General features: G+C 37.0%; 1 protein-coding gene across 1 annotated transcript; it reads left to right on the forward strand.

Moving 5' to 3' along the window:
* Positions 1-13,561: 13,561 nt before the first annotated feature.
* LOC114311755 (uncharacterized) lies at positions 13,562-14,122 on the forward strand. Its single transcript, XM_028257926.2, has one exon. It carries the CDS (start codon positions 13,562-13,564, stop codon positions 14,120-14,122), a length of 561 nt encoding a protein of 186 aa, XP_028113727.2.
* The last annotated feature ends 1,349 nt before the right edge of the window (positions 14,123-15,471 follow it).

Consider the following 15,471-nt stretch of genomic DNA (forward strand, 5'->3'; position numbering starts at 1 on the left):
ACTGGTGACGTCTGAGTCTCAAGGTCGGTCAAAAATGGGGTGTCTACAGTTACTTTCCCCGCTCGAGCGGACTGCATGAATTCAGTGTGTACGCTCAAGCGTGGAGTTCCCCGCTCGAGCGTGAGTCCAAAATCTGGAATTTCCAAATTTGAACCTCAAGCTCAAAACTCAACTTCAAAGCTTCAAATTTGATCCTCTTGGGCTAATTTTCTGGAAAACTCTTGTAAACTCATAGTATAACATGTTTCAAGGATCAATTTGTAAAATCAAAGCCCAAAGGTAGCTCAATTGAACACAAATTTCAAAGAAACTTCAAGAACATGAAGAACAATGCAAATTCAACACATGCATGGGTTCCTTGGAACTCCAATGTTCTAAAACAAGGTCAAATGCAAGATTAAATTTCAAAACATGGTGAGTTCATGGATCAAGACCCAAAATATGAACATGCATGCAACAATTCTCACGAAACAACTTCAAAACTTCAATATAAGAGCATGCATGCATGATCTAGCTCTCAATTTAATATTGTAAACCAAAATTTGACTTCAATCTCTAAACTTCCATGCAACATAAGACTAGAATTCATAAACAAGAAGGTAATTATCCTACCTTAGGTCTTGAATTTAAAATATGGAAGCTCAATTATGCAAATTTCCTTCAATCTCCTAAGTCTCCAAGCCAATACAAGATGAAATCAAGCTTTCCTCCCAATTCTCTCTCTCTAATCGGTTTAGGCTCATGAAATGGCTGATCAAAGTGCTAGGTATAAGGCTTAAATGTATTTTATGAAGTGGGCCACTAAGTGGCAAAATGGTGATTAAGGCCAACTATTGTAACTTAGGTTATTTAATCTAATTTAATTATACCAAATCAAATTTCAATTAAATTTATCATAAAATCACATAAATTCCAATTAGCACAAAACATTAATCAATTTTAGATTCGGTCGCCGATAAGGCCTTCAATTTGCAGTTTAAACATAATACATGAACAGATAATTTAGCAGACAAACACATAGACATGCGTTTAAACTAATACACTCAATCAATCAGTTCAGAATTTCAGTCAGTCAGTCAGTTAACATGCTTGATCATAGATTAGCACTAATCAGTGGTGTTATCAGTAAACAGTGGCGAGCGTTGTCACACATAGGATTAATGTCACAAATATTTGTTAGAGTTGGACAATAATTCATAATAAAAAATATAGCATTTCATAGAACAGATCTTATTCCATTTACAGGAAATAATTTAACTTGAACATAGCTTTACTAAGTTATTACTCACAGATAACGAATGGCACCAAGTAAACAGACAGAGTAGGCAATTCAGATATCTTGTGGCGCGTGACCTACATAGATGCGGAATGAATACGTACTGAATTACACACTCAGAATCATTAACTTGGTTCTTTCTTATTTTGGTGTGTTTCTACTTCTCATTCCCATTATTGTATCTTAATCTTGGCCTAAGAATGCCTAGGTTGCAATGAGAATGTTAAAATGCACTTGAAAACACTTAACAAAACTTGTTGAAAACAGGGTCCTCGCTTGAGCGCAACTTCCTTCGCTCGAGCGGACATGCAAAATGTAAGTGGTCGCTCGAGCGCAACTTTTGTCACTCGAGCAGTTTGTAAACTTTTGCAAAAGTGCTGTTTGCTTGATTTTTCTGCTTGATGCTCGCTCAATGCTCGCTCGAGCGTAAGACTCATATCTCGCTCGAGCGCAACTTCTGTTGCTCGAGCAGTCTGCAAAACACACAAACTTCTAGGAGTATGCATTTTACGCTCGAGCCAACTTTTAGTCGCTTGAGCAGAAGTGTGAAAATGAAGGTGGTCACTCGAGCGTGGAAGCAGAATTTTGGAATTTCCAAATTTGCTTCCAAGCTTCAAATTCAACCCCAAAGCTACAAATTATGGTTTCTTGGACCAAAAAGTTGATGAAACTCTTGTAAACTTGGTAAACATGGTGAATTCAAAATCAATTCCAACAAATCAAGGTTCAAGAGCATGTGATGCATGCAAAACCAAACCCAATTCTTTGAAAACATAACTATATACATCATGCATGTAAAGGTGTAAGTTCCAAGCTTCCAAAACATGATCCAATGAAGTGTCTAAGTTAACAATATATTGAATTCTTAAACCAAGGTCAAAATGAAGACATGCAAGAGGGAATTCTTTGAAAACAACTTCAAATTATGATGAAATGAGCATGCATGCATGATATTGTTCATTTATCTTTAATTCTAACTCAATTCTTGTAATTCATCTCCCAATTCACATGAAATAACAATAGCTAGTTCAATTACATAATTAAATGGTTGAGTTCTTACTTTGGTTTCTCAATTGAATGCTAGATAGCTAATTGTTTGAGTTTATAAGCCAAACTTCCAAGTTCTTCTAATTTCTTCAATACTTTAGTTGAAATCAAGTCTTCTCTCTCTCTCTCTCTCTCTCTCTCTCTCTCTCATGTTTGAACTTAAAAGATGAGGGAATGAGAGTGTAAAAGTGTATAGGAATGGGTAGGAATGGCCTTATATAGGCTTGGTAAAAAATTAATCAATTAACTTACTACTAATCTAATGAGCATTAAATTATTCGAATTTAATCGTTCCGAATTGAATTTCAATTGAACTTACCATAAATTCTTAAAAATTCCAATGAACACATAAATCAAGTTAATTTTATGGTCGGATGCTAATAAGGCCTTTAATTTGTAGAACGAAACAAAAATATGAACAAATCTTTCTACGTTAAACAAATATAAACACAAATAAGGCAACAAATAATGCAAAATTTCATTTTATGTACTTATTAGACATAATTAAGCATAGATTACCATTAATCATGGGTCGGGGTTGTTACAGTTTTCCCCCTTTAAAGAGTTTGGTCCTCCAAACTCGAGTTATCTTAATTTTGGAAGAACACTGAATTCAAAGGAAACAATTCAGGGTATCTTCTCATCATATCTTCCTCTGTTTCCCAAGTTGCATAGGTTCCTATGATTTTGACAATCAACCTTCATTAACGAGATTCCTTATTTCTCAATTTTTTGATTCTTCGATTTACAATCTGAATTGGTCTTTCTTCGTACGCATAATCACCCTTCAGAAGCATATGGGTTGGCTTGATCACATATAATGGATCTCTCAAATAATCCCAAAGCATAGAGACATGAAAAACATTGTGCATATGTTCCATTATCGGAGGTAAGGCCACTCGGTATGTTACTGAGTTGATTTTCTCTAAAACTTCATACAGGCCAATGTATCTTGGTGCTAGCTTTCCTTTTACCCCAAATCGTGTTTGACCCTTCATCGGAGTCACTTTGATAAACAAGTGATCTCTGACTTCATATTCTCTATCTCTTCTTCGAACATCAGCATAACTCTTTTGGCGGCTTTGTGCGGTTTTCATTCTTTGTCGAATCAATTTCACATTTTCAGTTGTTTCTTGTACCAGTTTCGATCCCAACAAAAGTCTATCACCTACTTTAGCCCAACAGATCGGAGAATGACATTTCCTTCCATAGGAGCTTCGTAAGGAACCATCATAACACTTGAATGGTAGCTATTATTATACACAAATTCAGCCAATGGTATGTAGGTTTCCCAACTCCCTTGGAAATCCAAAACAAACATTCGTAACATATTTTCCAAAGTTTGATTTGTTCGTTCAGTTTAGTCGACTGTTTGTGGATGGTAGGCACTACTCAATCATAATTCAGTTCTTAAAGCTTGTTGTAAACTCTGCCAGAATCTTGATGTAAACTTAGAATCTCTGTCAGATACAATAGATATTAGTACACCATGCAATCTCACAATTTCATTCACATACATATTAGCTAACTTGTCCGCATTATATATAGTTTTAATAGGCAGAAAATGGGCAGACATAGTTAAATGGTCGACAATTACCCAAATAGAATCCATACCTCGAGAAGAGCGAGGCAGTCCAACAATGAAGTCCATCATGATATGTTCCCACTTCCATTTTGGTATTAGGAGCGGCTGAAGTAATCCAGCGAGTCGTTGATGTTCAGCTTTGAGTTGTTGACAATGCAAACATCAGGCCACAAAATCTGCATTGCCCTTATTCATTCTAGGCCACTAGAAATTCTGTTTCGAATCATGATACATTTTTGTATTCCTCAGGTGCATAGCAAATTTAGAATTATGAGCAGTCATAACACGTTTTCTCGAATCAAAACAATCAGGTACACAGTCTATTATGAAATTTCAACGCATCGTTGGCCAATATAAATCTCGGCCCTGGTTTTGAGTCCATCTCATCCACAATCTTTTTCAGAAATTCATCTTGCAATTACTTTTCTTTAATCTCTTCGATAATTGCAGGCTGGGCAGAAATGGCGGCCAAGAGTCCACACTGTTCTCGCAATACAACTTCAATCTCATTCTTTTCCAAGTCACATAGCAATTCTTTCTGACCGGTGAACAAACATGACAAATTTCCCATCGATTTTCGGCTCAAGGCATCTGCCACAGTATTACCTTTTCCCGGATGATACAAGATCTGTAAATCATAGTCTTTGATAAACTCTAACCATCTTCTCTGTCTCATGTTCAATTCTTTTTGGTTGAAAAAATATTTGAGGTTTTTACGGTCCGTGTACACTTCACAAACCACACCATACAGATAACATCACCAAATTTTCAAAGCAAATACCATAGCTGCCAGTTCAAGGTCATGTGTCGGATAGTTCTTTTCATGTGGTTGGAGTTGTCGAGAAGCATAAGCAATCACCTTACCATTTTGTATTAACACACAACCCAAACCCTTGTAGGATGCATCACTGTAAATCTGAAACCCATCAGTACCATTTGGCAAGGTTAGGATTGGTGTAGTCACCAGTCTGGTTTTCAACTCTTGGAAGACAGACTCTCTTTGATCGTTCCAATCAAATGATATATTTTTCTCGGTTAACTAGGTCAAAGGCATAGCAGTTTTGAAAAGTCTTTCATGAATCTTCTGTAGTAGCCTGCAAGTCCCATAAAACTTCTAACTTCTGACACATTAGTTGGTCTTGGCCAGTCCACAACGGCTTCAACTTTCTAAGGGTCAGCAGAGATACTGTCCTTCTTGATTACATGTCCCAAAAATGCCACACTATCAAGCCAGAATTCACATTTGGATAATTTTGCATACAACTTCTTTTCTCTTAAAATTTGTAAAGCAGTTCTCAAATGATTCTCATGTTCTTCATTGCTTTTAGAATAGATTAGTATGTCATCAATGAATACAACAATAAATTCATTAAGAAATTGTTTGAACACTCTATTCATTAAGTCCATGAAAGCTGCAAGTGCATTTGTTATCCCAAATGGCATGACTAAAAATTCGTAGTGTCCATATCTAGTTCTGAATGCAGTTTTCTCTATGTCTTCTATCTTGACCTTTAACTGGTGATACCCGGATCTAAGGTCAATTTTAGAAAATACTTGGGCTTCCTGGAGTTGGTCAAACAAGTCATCTATTTGGGGTAATGGATATTTGTTCTTCACGGTTACTTTGTTCAACTCACGGTAGTCAATACACAGCCTCAAAGTCCTGTCTTTCTTTTTGACAAACAACACTGGAGCTCCCCAAAGTGAGGTACTCGGAGGGATAAATTTTTTGTCTAAGAGTTATTGGAGTTGGACTTTTAACTCTTTCAGTTCAGAAATCGACATTTTATAAGAAGTCTTAGAGATAGGCTGTGTTCTAGGTACTATATCAATAGTAAACTCAATTTCCCTATCAATTAAGTCCCTAGGTAGGTCATTAGGAAACACATCAGGAAATTCACAAATCACAGGAATAGTTTCCACACTGGTACTATCCAAAGACACAATCAACACACTACACAAGTAGCCTCGACACCCTTTTCTCAATAATTTTCTAGCTTTCATAAATGAAATCAAGTATGGTGGAAGAACTACTCCATTCCCAGTGAAGACAAACTCAGGCATACCAGGTGGACTAAACATGACAGTTTTATTCACACAATCAATAGTGGCACAATATTTCGATAACTAATCCATGCCCAATATACAATCAAAATGGTCAATGCTCAAAGGCAGCAAGTCAACGTACAATGTCATATCACCAATCAAAACATCACATGTCGGATATACATAAGTACACATCGTAGAACTTTCCAATGGTGTAGACACAGATAGTATGCAATTCATAGGTTCTAATGATCTAGTCAACTTCCGAGAAAAAGCATGCGATACAAATGAATGCCTAGAACTAGAATCAATCAGTACAGAGGCATTCTGTGCATAAATAGAAATTGTACCTGACACTACTGGCTTAGTATTCTGTACATCCCCAAGTACTAGTGCGACCACTCTCCCTTGCCTTAGTGTTTCATTCCCAGTGTTACTCCTGGCATTAGTTCTTGCATTGGCCTACAGGAACAGATCCGGCTGAACTTACTGTTAGATGGTTTACATTGTCGAACCTCATTGGATAGTCCTTAATCATGTGACCAGTTTTGCCACACCGAAAACACGCGCCCGATGCACGATGACACATGCCTTTATGTTTCCTTCTACATTCTGAACATATCGGCATAAACCCACTACTTTGGCTTGAACTGCTTGAAGATCCAGTATTTTGTTTTTTGTTCGTGAAGAATGAATGGCCTTTTCAAAAATTGGATCCAGGTCTTTTGCTTCTCCATTCTGTTGTTGGTTCCTTGGCTTGTCTCATTGCTGCTAGGTGGCTTCTGCCATTATCGCTTTGTCTAAAACTTCTACATAGATAGGTAATTTCAAGACGCCTACTCGATCAAACACTTCCAGATCCAAATCCCCTTCAAATTTTCGTGCCTATTTGTAATCAAAATCCACCATATGTGGAGCAAATCGAGCCAATTCAGTAAATTTGGCCTCATACTCAGCCACAAACATCCTGCCTTGTTTAAGTTCTTGGAATTCAAAAACTTTCCGATCCCAGAAGCATTGGGGAAAGTACTTGTTGTAAAATATCTCATTGAACTGAGTCCATGTTATGTCCCCGTTGTTATTTCGAACTAACAACTGCTATCTCCGGGCTTCATCTTTCAGAGTGCAGGTGGCCAGAAGAATTTTTTAAATCTCAGAACAAGGGAATACTTCAAATAGTTTCTCCATTTCGAGTAACCATGTCTCTACTTTTAACAGTTCAATACCACCTAAGAAAGTCGGTGGTTTCATCTTCATGAACTTCTGAGTTAAATTTATAAGATCATTGTTCAGTTCAACTTGCACCGGTGGAAGTAGAGGGGGCAAAGGTTGTTGCCTCTGTTGTTGTTGAGTCATTGCCTCAGTTAAAGTTGTAATCATTTGTTCCATGCGACTTATTCGAGCCTTAGAGGATTCAGCTGTTCCATCACTTTTTGCATTTTCCATTTGCTATAGGTGAACAGAACATTATAAACATAGGCAAATAGTCCCTTTTATAACATTTAGATCATTTGTTTCGATATCATGTGGTCATAATCAGATTTAGTTTTCACTTTCAATGAACACAAACTAATACATGCAGATGGAATGCCCTTACTTCTAACTAGGACATCCTAAGCTCATATGGACTCGTGTGTACGGTAGAACATGTGCTCTGATACCACTCTATCACGACCTAAACTCGTCCCTAAAGGTTTAGCGTTGTAACCGGCCAGTGATCCTTGGATTACAGAAGGCCTCTTAACAGACAGACTTATAATTAGGGGTTGCGGAAGCAATTTACAGAAATATACATAGTCTATCGAGCTGTGCAGACATACATGAGACAGATAATCTTAAACTTTTTAAACATACATGTAACGTCAAAAGATACAGTAATTATACGTCATCCTATGTACATATAAACAGAAATTTTGTTCATAAATCAAAAGAAACAAAGTCTTAAACATTCACAAAACATGGCCACGAGACTTGACTTAATTTGGAACCTCCTCGGGAGGCGCAAAAGGTGGCTAACAACACAAAATTCCTCAGACAACATCTTAAGCCTGGTCACGAGCTTGCTTACCTACATACATAAATAAATAGTGAGCGGCGGCCCAGTGAATAATAATAAAGTAAAGGGTTAAATGAATGATGTCCCCAAACCAATTCAGGAACCAGAGTTCATATCGAAGACAGATTCATGTTCGTATTCTTGTTCAGAACATATACAGAAATCAGAGTTCATGCTTAATCTTACGTAGTACATCCATTAGCGCTAACAGATCACATACAGAGTATCAAAATCATACTTGTCAATTCCATAAAGGAACCTCCGGCCGGGTACGGATAACTTGTCAGTTCTATAAAGGAACCTCCGGACCGGGAACAGATAACTTGTTAGTTCCATAAATGAACCTCCAGTCGGGTACTGATAACTTGTCAGTTCCATAAAAGAACCTCCGGTTCGAGTACAGATAGCATACTTGAACCATAGGATTAATGTCACAAATATTTGTCAGAGTTGGACAATAATTCATAATAGAAAACATAGCATTTCATAGAACAGATCTTATTCTATATACAGGAAATAATTTAATTTGAACATAGCTTTACTAAGTTATTACTCACAGATAACGAATGGCTCCAAGTAAACGGGCAGAGTAGGCAATTCAGATATCTTGTGGCGCGTGACCTATATAGATACAGAATGAATACATACTAAATCACACACCCGGAATCATTAACTTGGTTTTTTTCTTGTTTTGGTATGTTTCTACTTCTCATCCCCATTATTGTATCTTAATCTTGGCCTAGGAATGCCTAGGATGCAATGAGAATGTTAAAATGCACTTGAAAACACTTAACAAAACTTGTTGAAAACAGGGTCCTCGCTTGAGCGCAACTTCCTTCGCTCAAGCGGACATGCAAAATGTGAGTGGTCACTCGAACGCAATTTCTGTCACTCGAGCGATCTGTAAACTTTTGCAAAAGTGCTGATTGCTTGATTTTTCCGATCGATGCTCGCTCGACGCTCGCTTGAGCATGAGACTCATACCCTCGCTCGAGTGCAACTTTTGTCACTCGAGTGGTCTGCAAAACGTGCAAACTTTTGGTTATTCGAGCAGAAGTGTGAAAATGAAGGTGGTCGCTCGAGCGTGGAAGCAAAATTCTAGAATTTCCAAATTTGCTTCCAAGCTTCAAATTCAACCCCAAAGCTGCAAATTATGATTTCTTGGGCTAAAAACCTGAAGAAACTCTTGTAAACTTGGTACAATTCAGAATCAATTCCACAAAATCATGGTTCAAGAGCATGTGATGCATGCAAAACCAAACCCAATTCTTTGAAAACATAACCATATACATTATGCATGTAAAGGTATAAGTTCCAAGCTTCCAAAACATGATCCAATGAGGTGTCTAACTTAACAATATGTTGAATTCTTAAACCAAGGTCTAAATGAGGACATGCAAGAGGGAATTCTTTGAAAACAACTTCAAATTATGATGAAATGAGCCTGCATGCATGATATGGTTCATTTATTTTTAATTCTAACTCAATTCTTGTAATTTATCTCCCAATTCACATGAAATAACAATAGCTAGTTCAATTACATAATTAAATGGTTGAGTTCTTACTTTGGTTTCTCAATTGAATGCTAGATAGCTAATTGTTTGAGTTTCTAAGCCAAACTTCCAAGTTCTTCTAATTTCCTCAATACCCTAGTTGAAATCAAGTCTTCCTTCTCTCTCTCTCTCTCTCTCTCTCTCTCTCTCTCTCTCTCTCTCTCACATTTGAACTCAAAAGATGAGGGAAATAGAGTGTAAAAGTGTATAGGAAGGGGTAGAAATGGCCTTATATAGGCTTGGTCAAAAATTAATCAATTAACTTGCTACTAATCTAATGAGCATTAAATTATTCGAATTTAATTGTTCCAAATCAAATTTCAATCGAACTTACCATAAATTCCTAAAAATTCCAACGAACACATAAATCAAGTTAATTTCATAGTCGGATGCCGATAAGGCCTTCAATTTGTAGAACGAAATAGAAACATGAACAGATCTTTCTACGTTAAACAGATATAAATACAAATAAGGCTACATATAATGTAAAATTTCACTTTACATACTTATTAGACATAATTAAGCATAGATTAACGTTAATCATGGGTCGGGGTTGTTACAACTAACCACTAACATTGTAGCCTTTGTTATCTATTTGAATGTCATGTTCTTTTCCTCTATTATTGAAATTGTTGTTATTGACTTGAATATCATGCTTCACTACTTGCTTGTTATAAATACGTTGGTGTATTGAATTGGGTAAAATGGGCGAGGTGTGTGTGTGTTTATTGGGTATTCAAAGCTCACGATGTTTCATGCCAGGTATTGAAGATTATTAGACCGGTCAAAGACAAATATGAAGTATTTGAAGACGTATGGCTATCCTATGAGAGTTAAGAACTAGTTTTGTAAACACGATTATGAGAGTTTAAGTGATTAATCACTTGTTGTATTTTAAGACATGATTTTGTAATTTTTATATATAATATTTGTAACCTATCCTTATACTTCGTTAACTCATGTAGGCCTTGTGTTAATACCTTGTCAAGATCTGTCAAAAAAGTAGCTTTGCTATCTAAGGTGGTTAGACTTAGAAGGGAGGCTATTTTGACTCCTCCGACCTTTTTGGGATCTTGCTTGGTTATTAGCCAAAGGACTCATTAGTGGCATTCCTGTCACGACCCAAACCCGCCCCTATAGGTTTAGCACCGTAACCGGCTAGTAATCCGTGATTACCGAAGGCCTGCTTAATAGTAATAACAGTAATACAGAGTACAGGGGCTGGCGGAAGCCCAAACAGTAATTAAAAGATGTCCAATGAGATATGACAGTCTGTATGCAAAAAGACTTTTCATAACATGATCTCATTCAGAACAAAAACAGTATATACATACATCATTTACAGGCATTCAGGTTAGGGACCAAATCCCCACCATAGCAGTACAGTACAGGTACAGTTTATACAGTAATACAAAAACAGATACAAAACGGGGGAAATCTAAAACACCCCAAAAAGTCCTAGCTTGAAGGACTTGGAACCTCTCAGGGAGGCACAGTGGTTGGCTAGACAAAACGGGAGCTTAGCCTGACGCTCCTAGCAACGGTCTGGTGCCTGTACACCTACATATATATATGAGCAGTGAGCTAAAGCCCAGTGAATAACATATGCATAAAGAGGTTAAGAATGAATGTCCTTTCAATATTGAAAACAGTCATTTGAACAGTATATCAGTTATTCGATCATAGCAGTCATATGTGGTACATCCAATAGCAAACAGTATAGTAGGTCTTAACAAAGTGAACAATCAGTTGATGGCCATTATATCAATAAACAGTAGTGGTTCCAAACATGGGAACCGACAGAGATCTCTATGACAGTAGTAGTACAGTACAGTAACAGTAAATTGCTATGGATGCCACGAATACAGTTCGCAAATAGAACAAGCATTCATTCAATAAACAGTGTTATTTCATAAAGCAGTTCAGTCGTTCGTTCAGAAAGTAATCTCAATTGAACGTATCTTTACAACATTGTTACTCACAAAGTTCTGGGCTACAGATAGGCTAGAGCGTCCTTGGGTGCCAACCCTACACAGTTACAGAACGAACACACACTAAGCTACACAATTGGGAAATAATAATTTAATCTCTAATTTGCCTCGGTGTGGCTCTACATCAATATCCTTATTAAGATGCCTTAAACTAGGCCTAGGAATGCCTAGGATGGAATGAGGATGCAAATATGCACTTTAAAAACACTTTTCAAATTTTTACTGAAACAGGGGTCCCGCTCGAGCGTGGGTTTCCCCGCTCGAGCGGACATGCAGACAAAAGAGCCCTGCTCGAGCGTGACTTCCTCGCTCGAGCGGACTGCAAAAGTGCTAGATGGGTGAAATTCACGTTCGATGGGCGCTCGACCTCCGCTCGAGCGTGAGACACAAGTCCTCGCTCGAGCGTGCATTCCTCCGCTCGAGCGGATTGTAAACACATGCAAAGTACTAGATACACGCATTTCCCACTCGAGCGTCACTTTCCCCGCTCGAGCGGACTACATGAACTCAGTGTGTACGCTCGAGCGTAGAGTTCCCCGCTCGAGCGTGAGTCCAAAATCTGGAATTTCCAGATTTGAACCTCAAGCTCAAAACTCAACTTTAAAGCATCAAATTCGATCCTTTTGGGCTAATTTTCTGGAAAACACTTGTAAACTCATAGTATAACATGTTTCAAAGATCAATTTGTAAAATCAAAGCCCAAAGGTAGTTCAATTGAACACAATTTTCAAATAAACTTCAAGAACATGAAGAACAATGCAAATTCAACACATGCATGGGTTCCTTGGAACTCCAATGTTCTAAAACAAGATCAAATGCAAGATTTAACTTCAAAACATGGTGAGTTCATGGATCAAGACCCAAATTATGAACATGCAAGTAGAAATTCTCATGAAACAACTTCAAAACCTCAATATAAGAGCATGCATGCATGATCTAGCTCTCAATTCAACATTGTGAACCAATTCTAGACTTTAAACTCTAAAATTCCATGAACCATGCAAGAAGTAACTCAAATTCACAATGGAGAAGGTGAATTCTCTACCTTGGGTCCTCAATTTCAAGAATGGAAGCTCAATATGCAATGAATCATTCAATATTCTAAGTCTCAAGCCAATTTTCTAGATGAAACAATTCTCTCCTAACCTCCTCTCTCTCTAGTCAGTTTTGCCTCCAAGAATGAACAAGAATGATGCAACAAAGGCTCCAAGACAATGTTGTAGGTAGTGGCCCACTAATGGCAAAAGGGTAAATAAGCCAATTAATGTAATTTAACACTATTTAATCCAATTTAATCATACCAAATCAAATTTTAACTAAATTTACTATAAAATCACATAAATTCCAATTAGCATAAAACATTAATCAATTTCGGATTCGGCCGCCGATAAGGCCTTCAATTTGCAGTTTAAACATAATACATGAACAGATAATCTAGCAGTCAAATAGATAGACATGCATTTAAACTAATACACTCAATCAATCAATTCAGAATTTCAGTCAATCAGTCATTTAACATGCTTAATCATAGATTAGCACTAATCAGTGGTGAGGGTTGTCACAGTTCCCTACTCTTGTAACCTTCGATAAACCTTGTATTTAATTGTTAATATATTATCTGATGTTCCCGATTTTTAGGGCGTCACAACTACCAACCCTCAAGGCCAGTGGAGAATAGAATCAGTACTTCTTAACCTTAGTAACTTGAGAGATGGAAAGGCAAGAACAAATGAATCCAAAGAGGCAAAACATAGAAGCACAAGAGCACCTGAAGCAAATCGATGCATTTAGTTTGTTGTTAGAACCAAGGAACGAAGCACTTCAACTCATTACTTTCACCTAGTAGATATAGAAAATCTGTTTGATAATAAAGCCAAGCTGGAAGAACAACCCAGAGAGTCTATTCCATTCGATTCGGATGGCCTCTATGAGATCAGTGGAGGACGAAAATCGGAGGATACGTAGCATTGTTAAAGAGTTAGCGACTGACCCACTGTCTTCCCATCTATGGATTTGCTCAAACTACTCTTTTGGAATTGCCGTGGTGCTGGCAATAAAATCTTCAAGCGTAACCTTGTAGAGATCATTCGTTCTCATAAACCTGAAATCTTGATCCTTATGGAGACCAAAGTGGCCTTCAGTAGAATGGGAAATTTCTTTAACCGTTTGGGTTTTACGGCATCTACTATTGTTGACCCTGTTAGTAGAGTTAGCGGGTTTTGGATAGTCTGGTACACTAATCATGTTAATGTGAAAGCCTCTTCTGTTGGTTCCCAAGACATTCATACAACTGTCCACAAGAAAGACTATGAGGAATGGGTTCTAGTTGCGGTCTATGCTAGCCAAAATCCTACTTTAAAAGAGGAGCTATGGAATGAACTAGAAGAGGTGGCGAACAACATGGAGAAATCGTGGCTGGTGGCAGGGGACTTCAATGACTATACCAGCCAGAGTGAGGAAAGAAGCTTCTCAATTAACCAAAGTTTAACTAAGTCCCAGAAATTCCTTGAAAGAATTAATAACTGCAATCTGATAGATTTAGGAAGCTTAGGACCTAGAATGACCTAGACAAACAATAGACAAGGACTTGCTAACACTATGGAAAGATTGGATAGAGCAATGTACAATGAAGATCGGAGAACCATGTTCTTTGAAGCAACAGTGAGAGTGCTACCTAGAACCTATTTAGACCACTCCTAACTTGTTGTTTATACTCAAGGTATGCACTAACTTAATCCACTTAATAGACCATTTCGATTTGAGGCTGCTTGGATGGCTCATTCTGGCCTTCTTGATGTTATTAACACCTCTTGGGATGATATGAACCATAAACTTCTAGATTTCACTATTGAATTCACTATTAGAGTCAAGAAGTGGAATAAAGAAGTTTTTGGAAACATTTTTAAAAAGAAAAGGCATTTACTAGCTAGAATTGAAGGCATTCAAAGAGCTTTAACTGCTAGTTGTACTCATAATTTGCTCACCTTAGAGAAAGATCTCATTAAATAGTATAATAAGGTCATTTTTCAAGAAGAAATGTTGTGGTTTCAAAAATCCAGATCTAGAAATTTCTCTTGGTGATAGGAACACCAGGTATTTTGACATTTTTACTGTCACTAAGAGGAGGAAACTTAAAATTAATGCTATTAAAGATAATGATAGAAATTGGATTACTGATAAAGATGAAATCAAGAGAAGTATTCTTGACTACTTCAATAACATTTTCAAAAAGAAAGATATTCAGTAGTTGCAACATTAGAAGAACATTTCCATAACTTACTTTACTCAAGAAGATAATGATGAAATGTTAAAGCCTATATCCAACTCTGAAATTTTGAGAGTTACTAAAAATATTGGTGCCTTTAAAGCACCAGGAAAGGATGAAATTCAAGCTTTATTATATTAGAAATACTGGAATATTGTGGGCCAATCGGTGTGTGACTTTGTGAAATCATGCTTCCAAACCAAAAGAGTGCCTAGTAAAGTTAATGAAACCCTTATTGTCTTGGTCCCAAAAATTGAGAATCCTGATAATATCAAACAGTTTCGACCCATAAGCCTTTGTAATGTAACATATAAGATCATAGCTAAGCTTATTATGAGAAGAATTAGACCTTTATTGGATACACTTATTAGCCCAAACCAAAATAATTTCATTCATGTGAGAAACACCACTGATAATACCATTATTACTCAAGAAATTCTTCATACTCTAAGATACAAAAAAGGCAAAGGAGGTGGTATGATCTTCAAAATTGATCTTGAAAAGGCTTATAATAGGTTATCCTGGGAGTTTATCAAAGATACCTTACATTAATTTAATCTCAATGATAGTTGGGTTCATTTGATCATTAATTGTGTTACAAACAATCAATATTTTATCTTTTGGCATGGAGAAATCATTAAGGGAATTCATA

Source organism: Camellia sinensis, chromosome 15 (assembly GCF_055761805.1).
Source record: "Camellia sinensis isolate YWXY chromosome 15, ASM5576180v1, whole genome shotgun sequence".
In the NCBI taxonomy this organism is placed as follows: domain Eukaryota; kingdom Viridiplantae; phylum Streptophyta; class Magnoliopsida; order Ericales; family Theaceae; genus Camellia; species Camellia sinensis.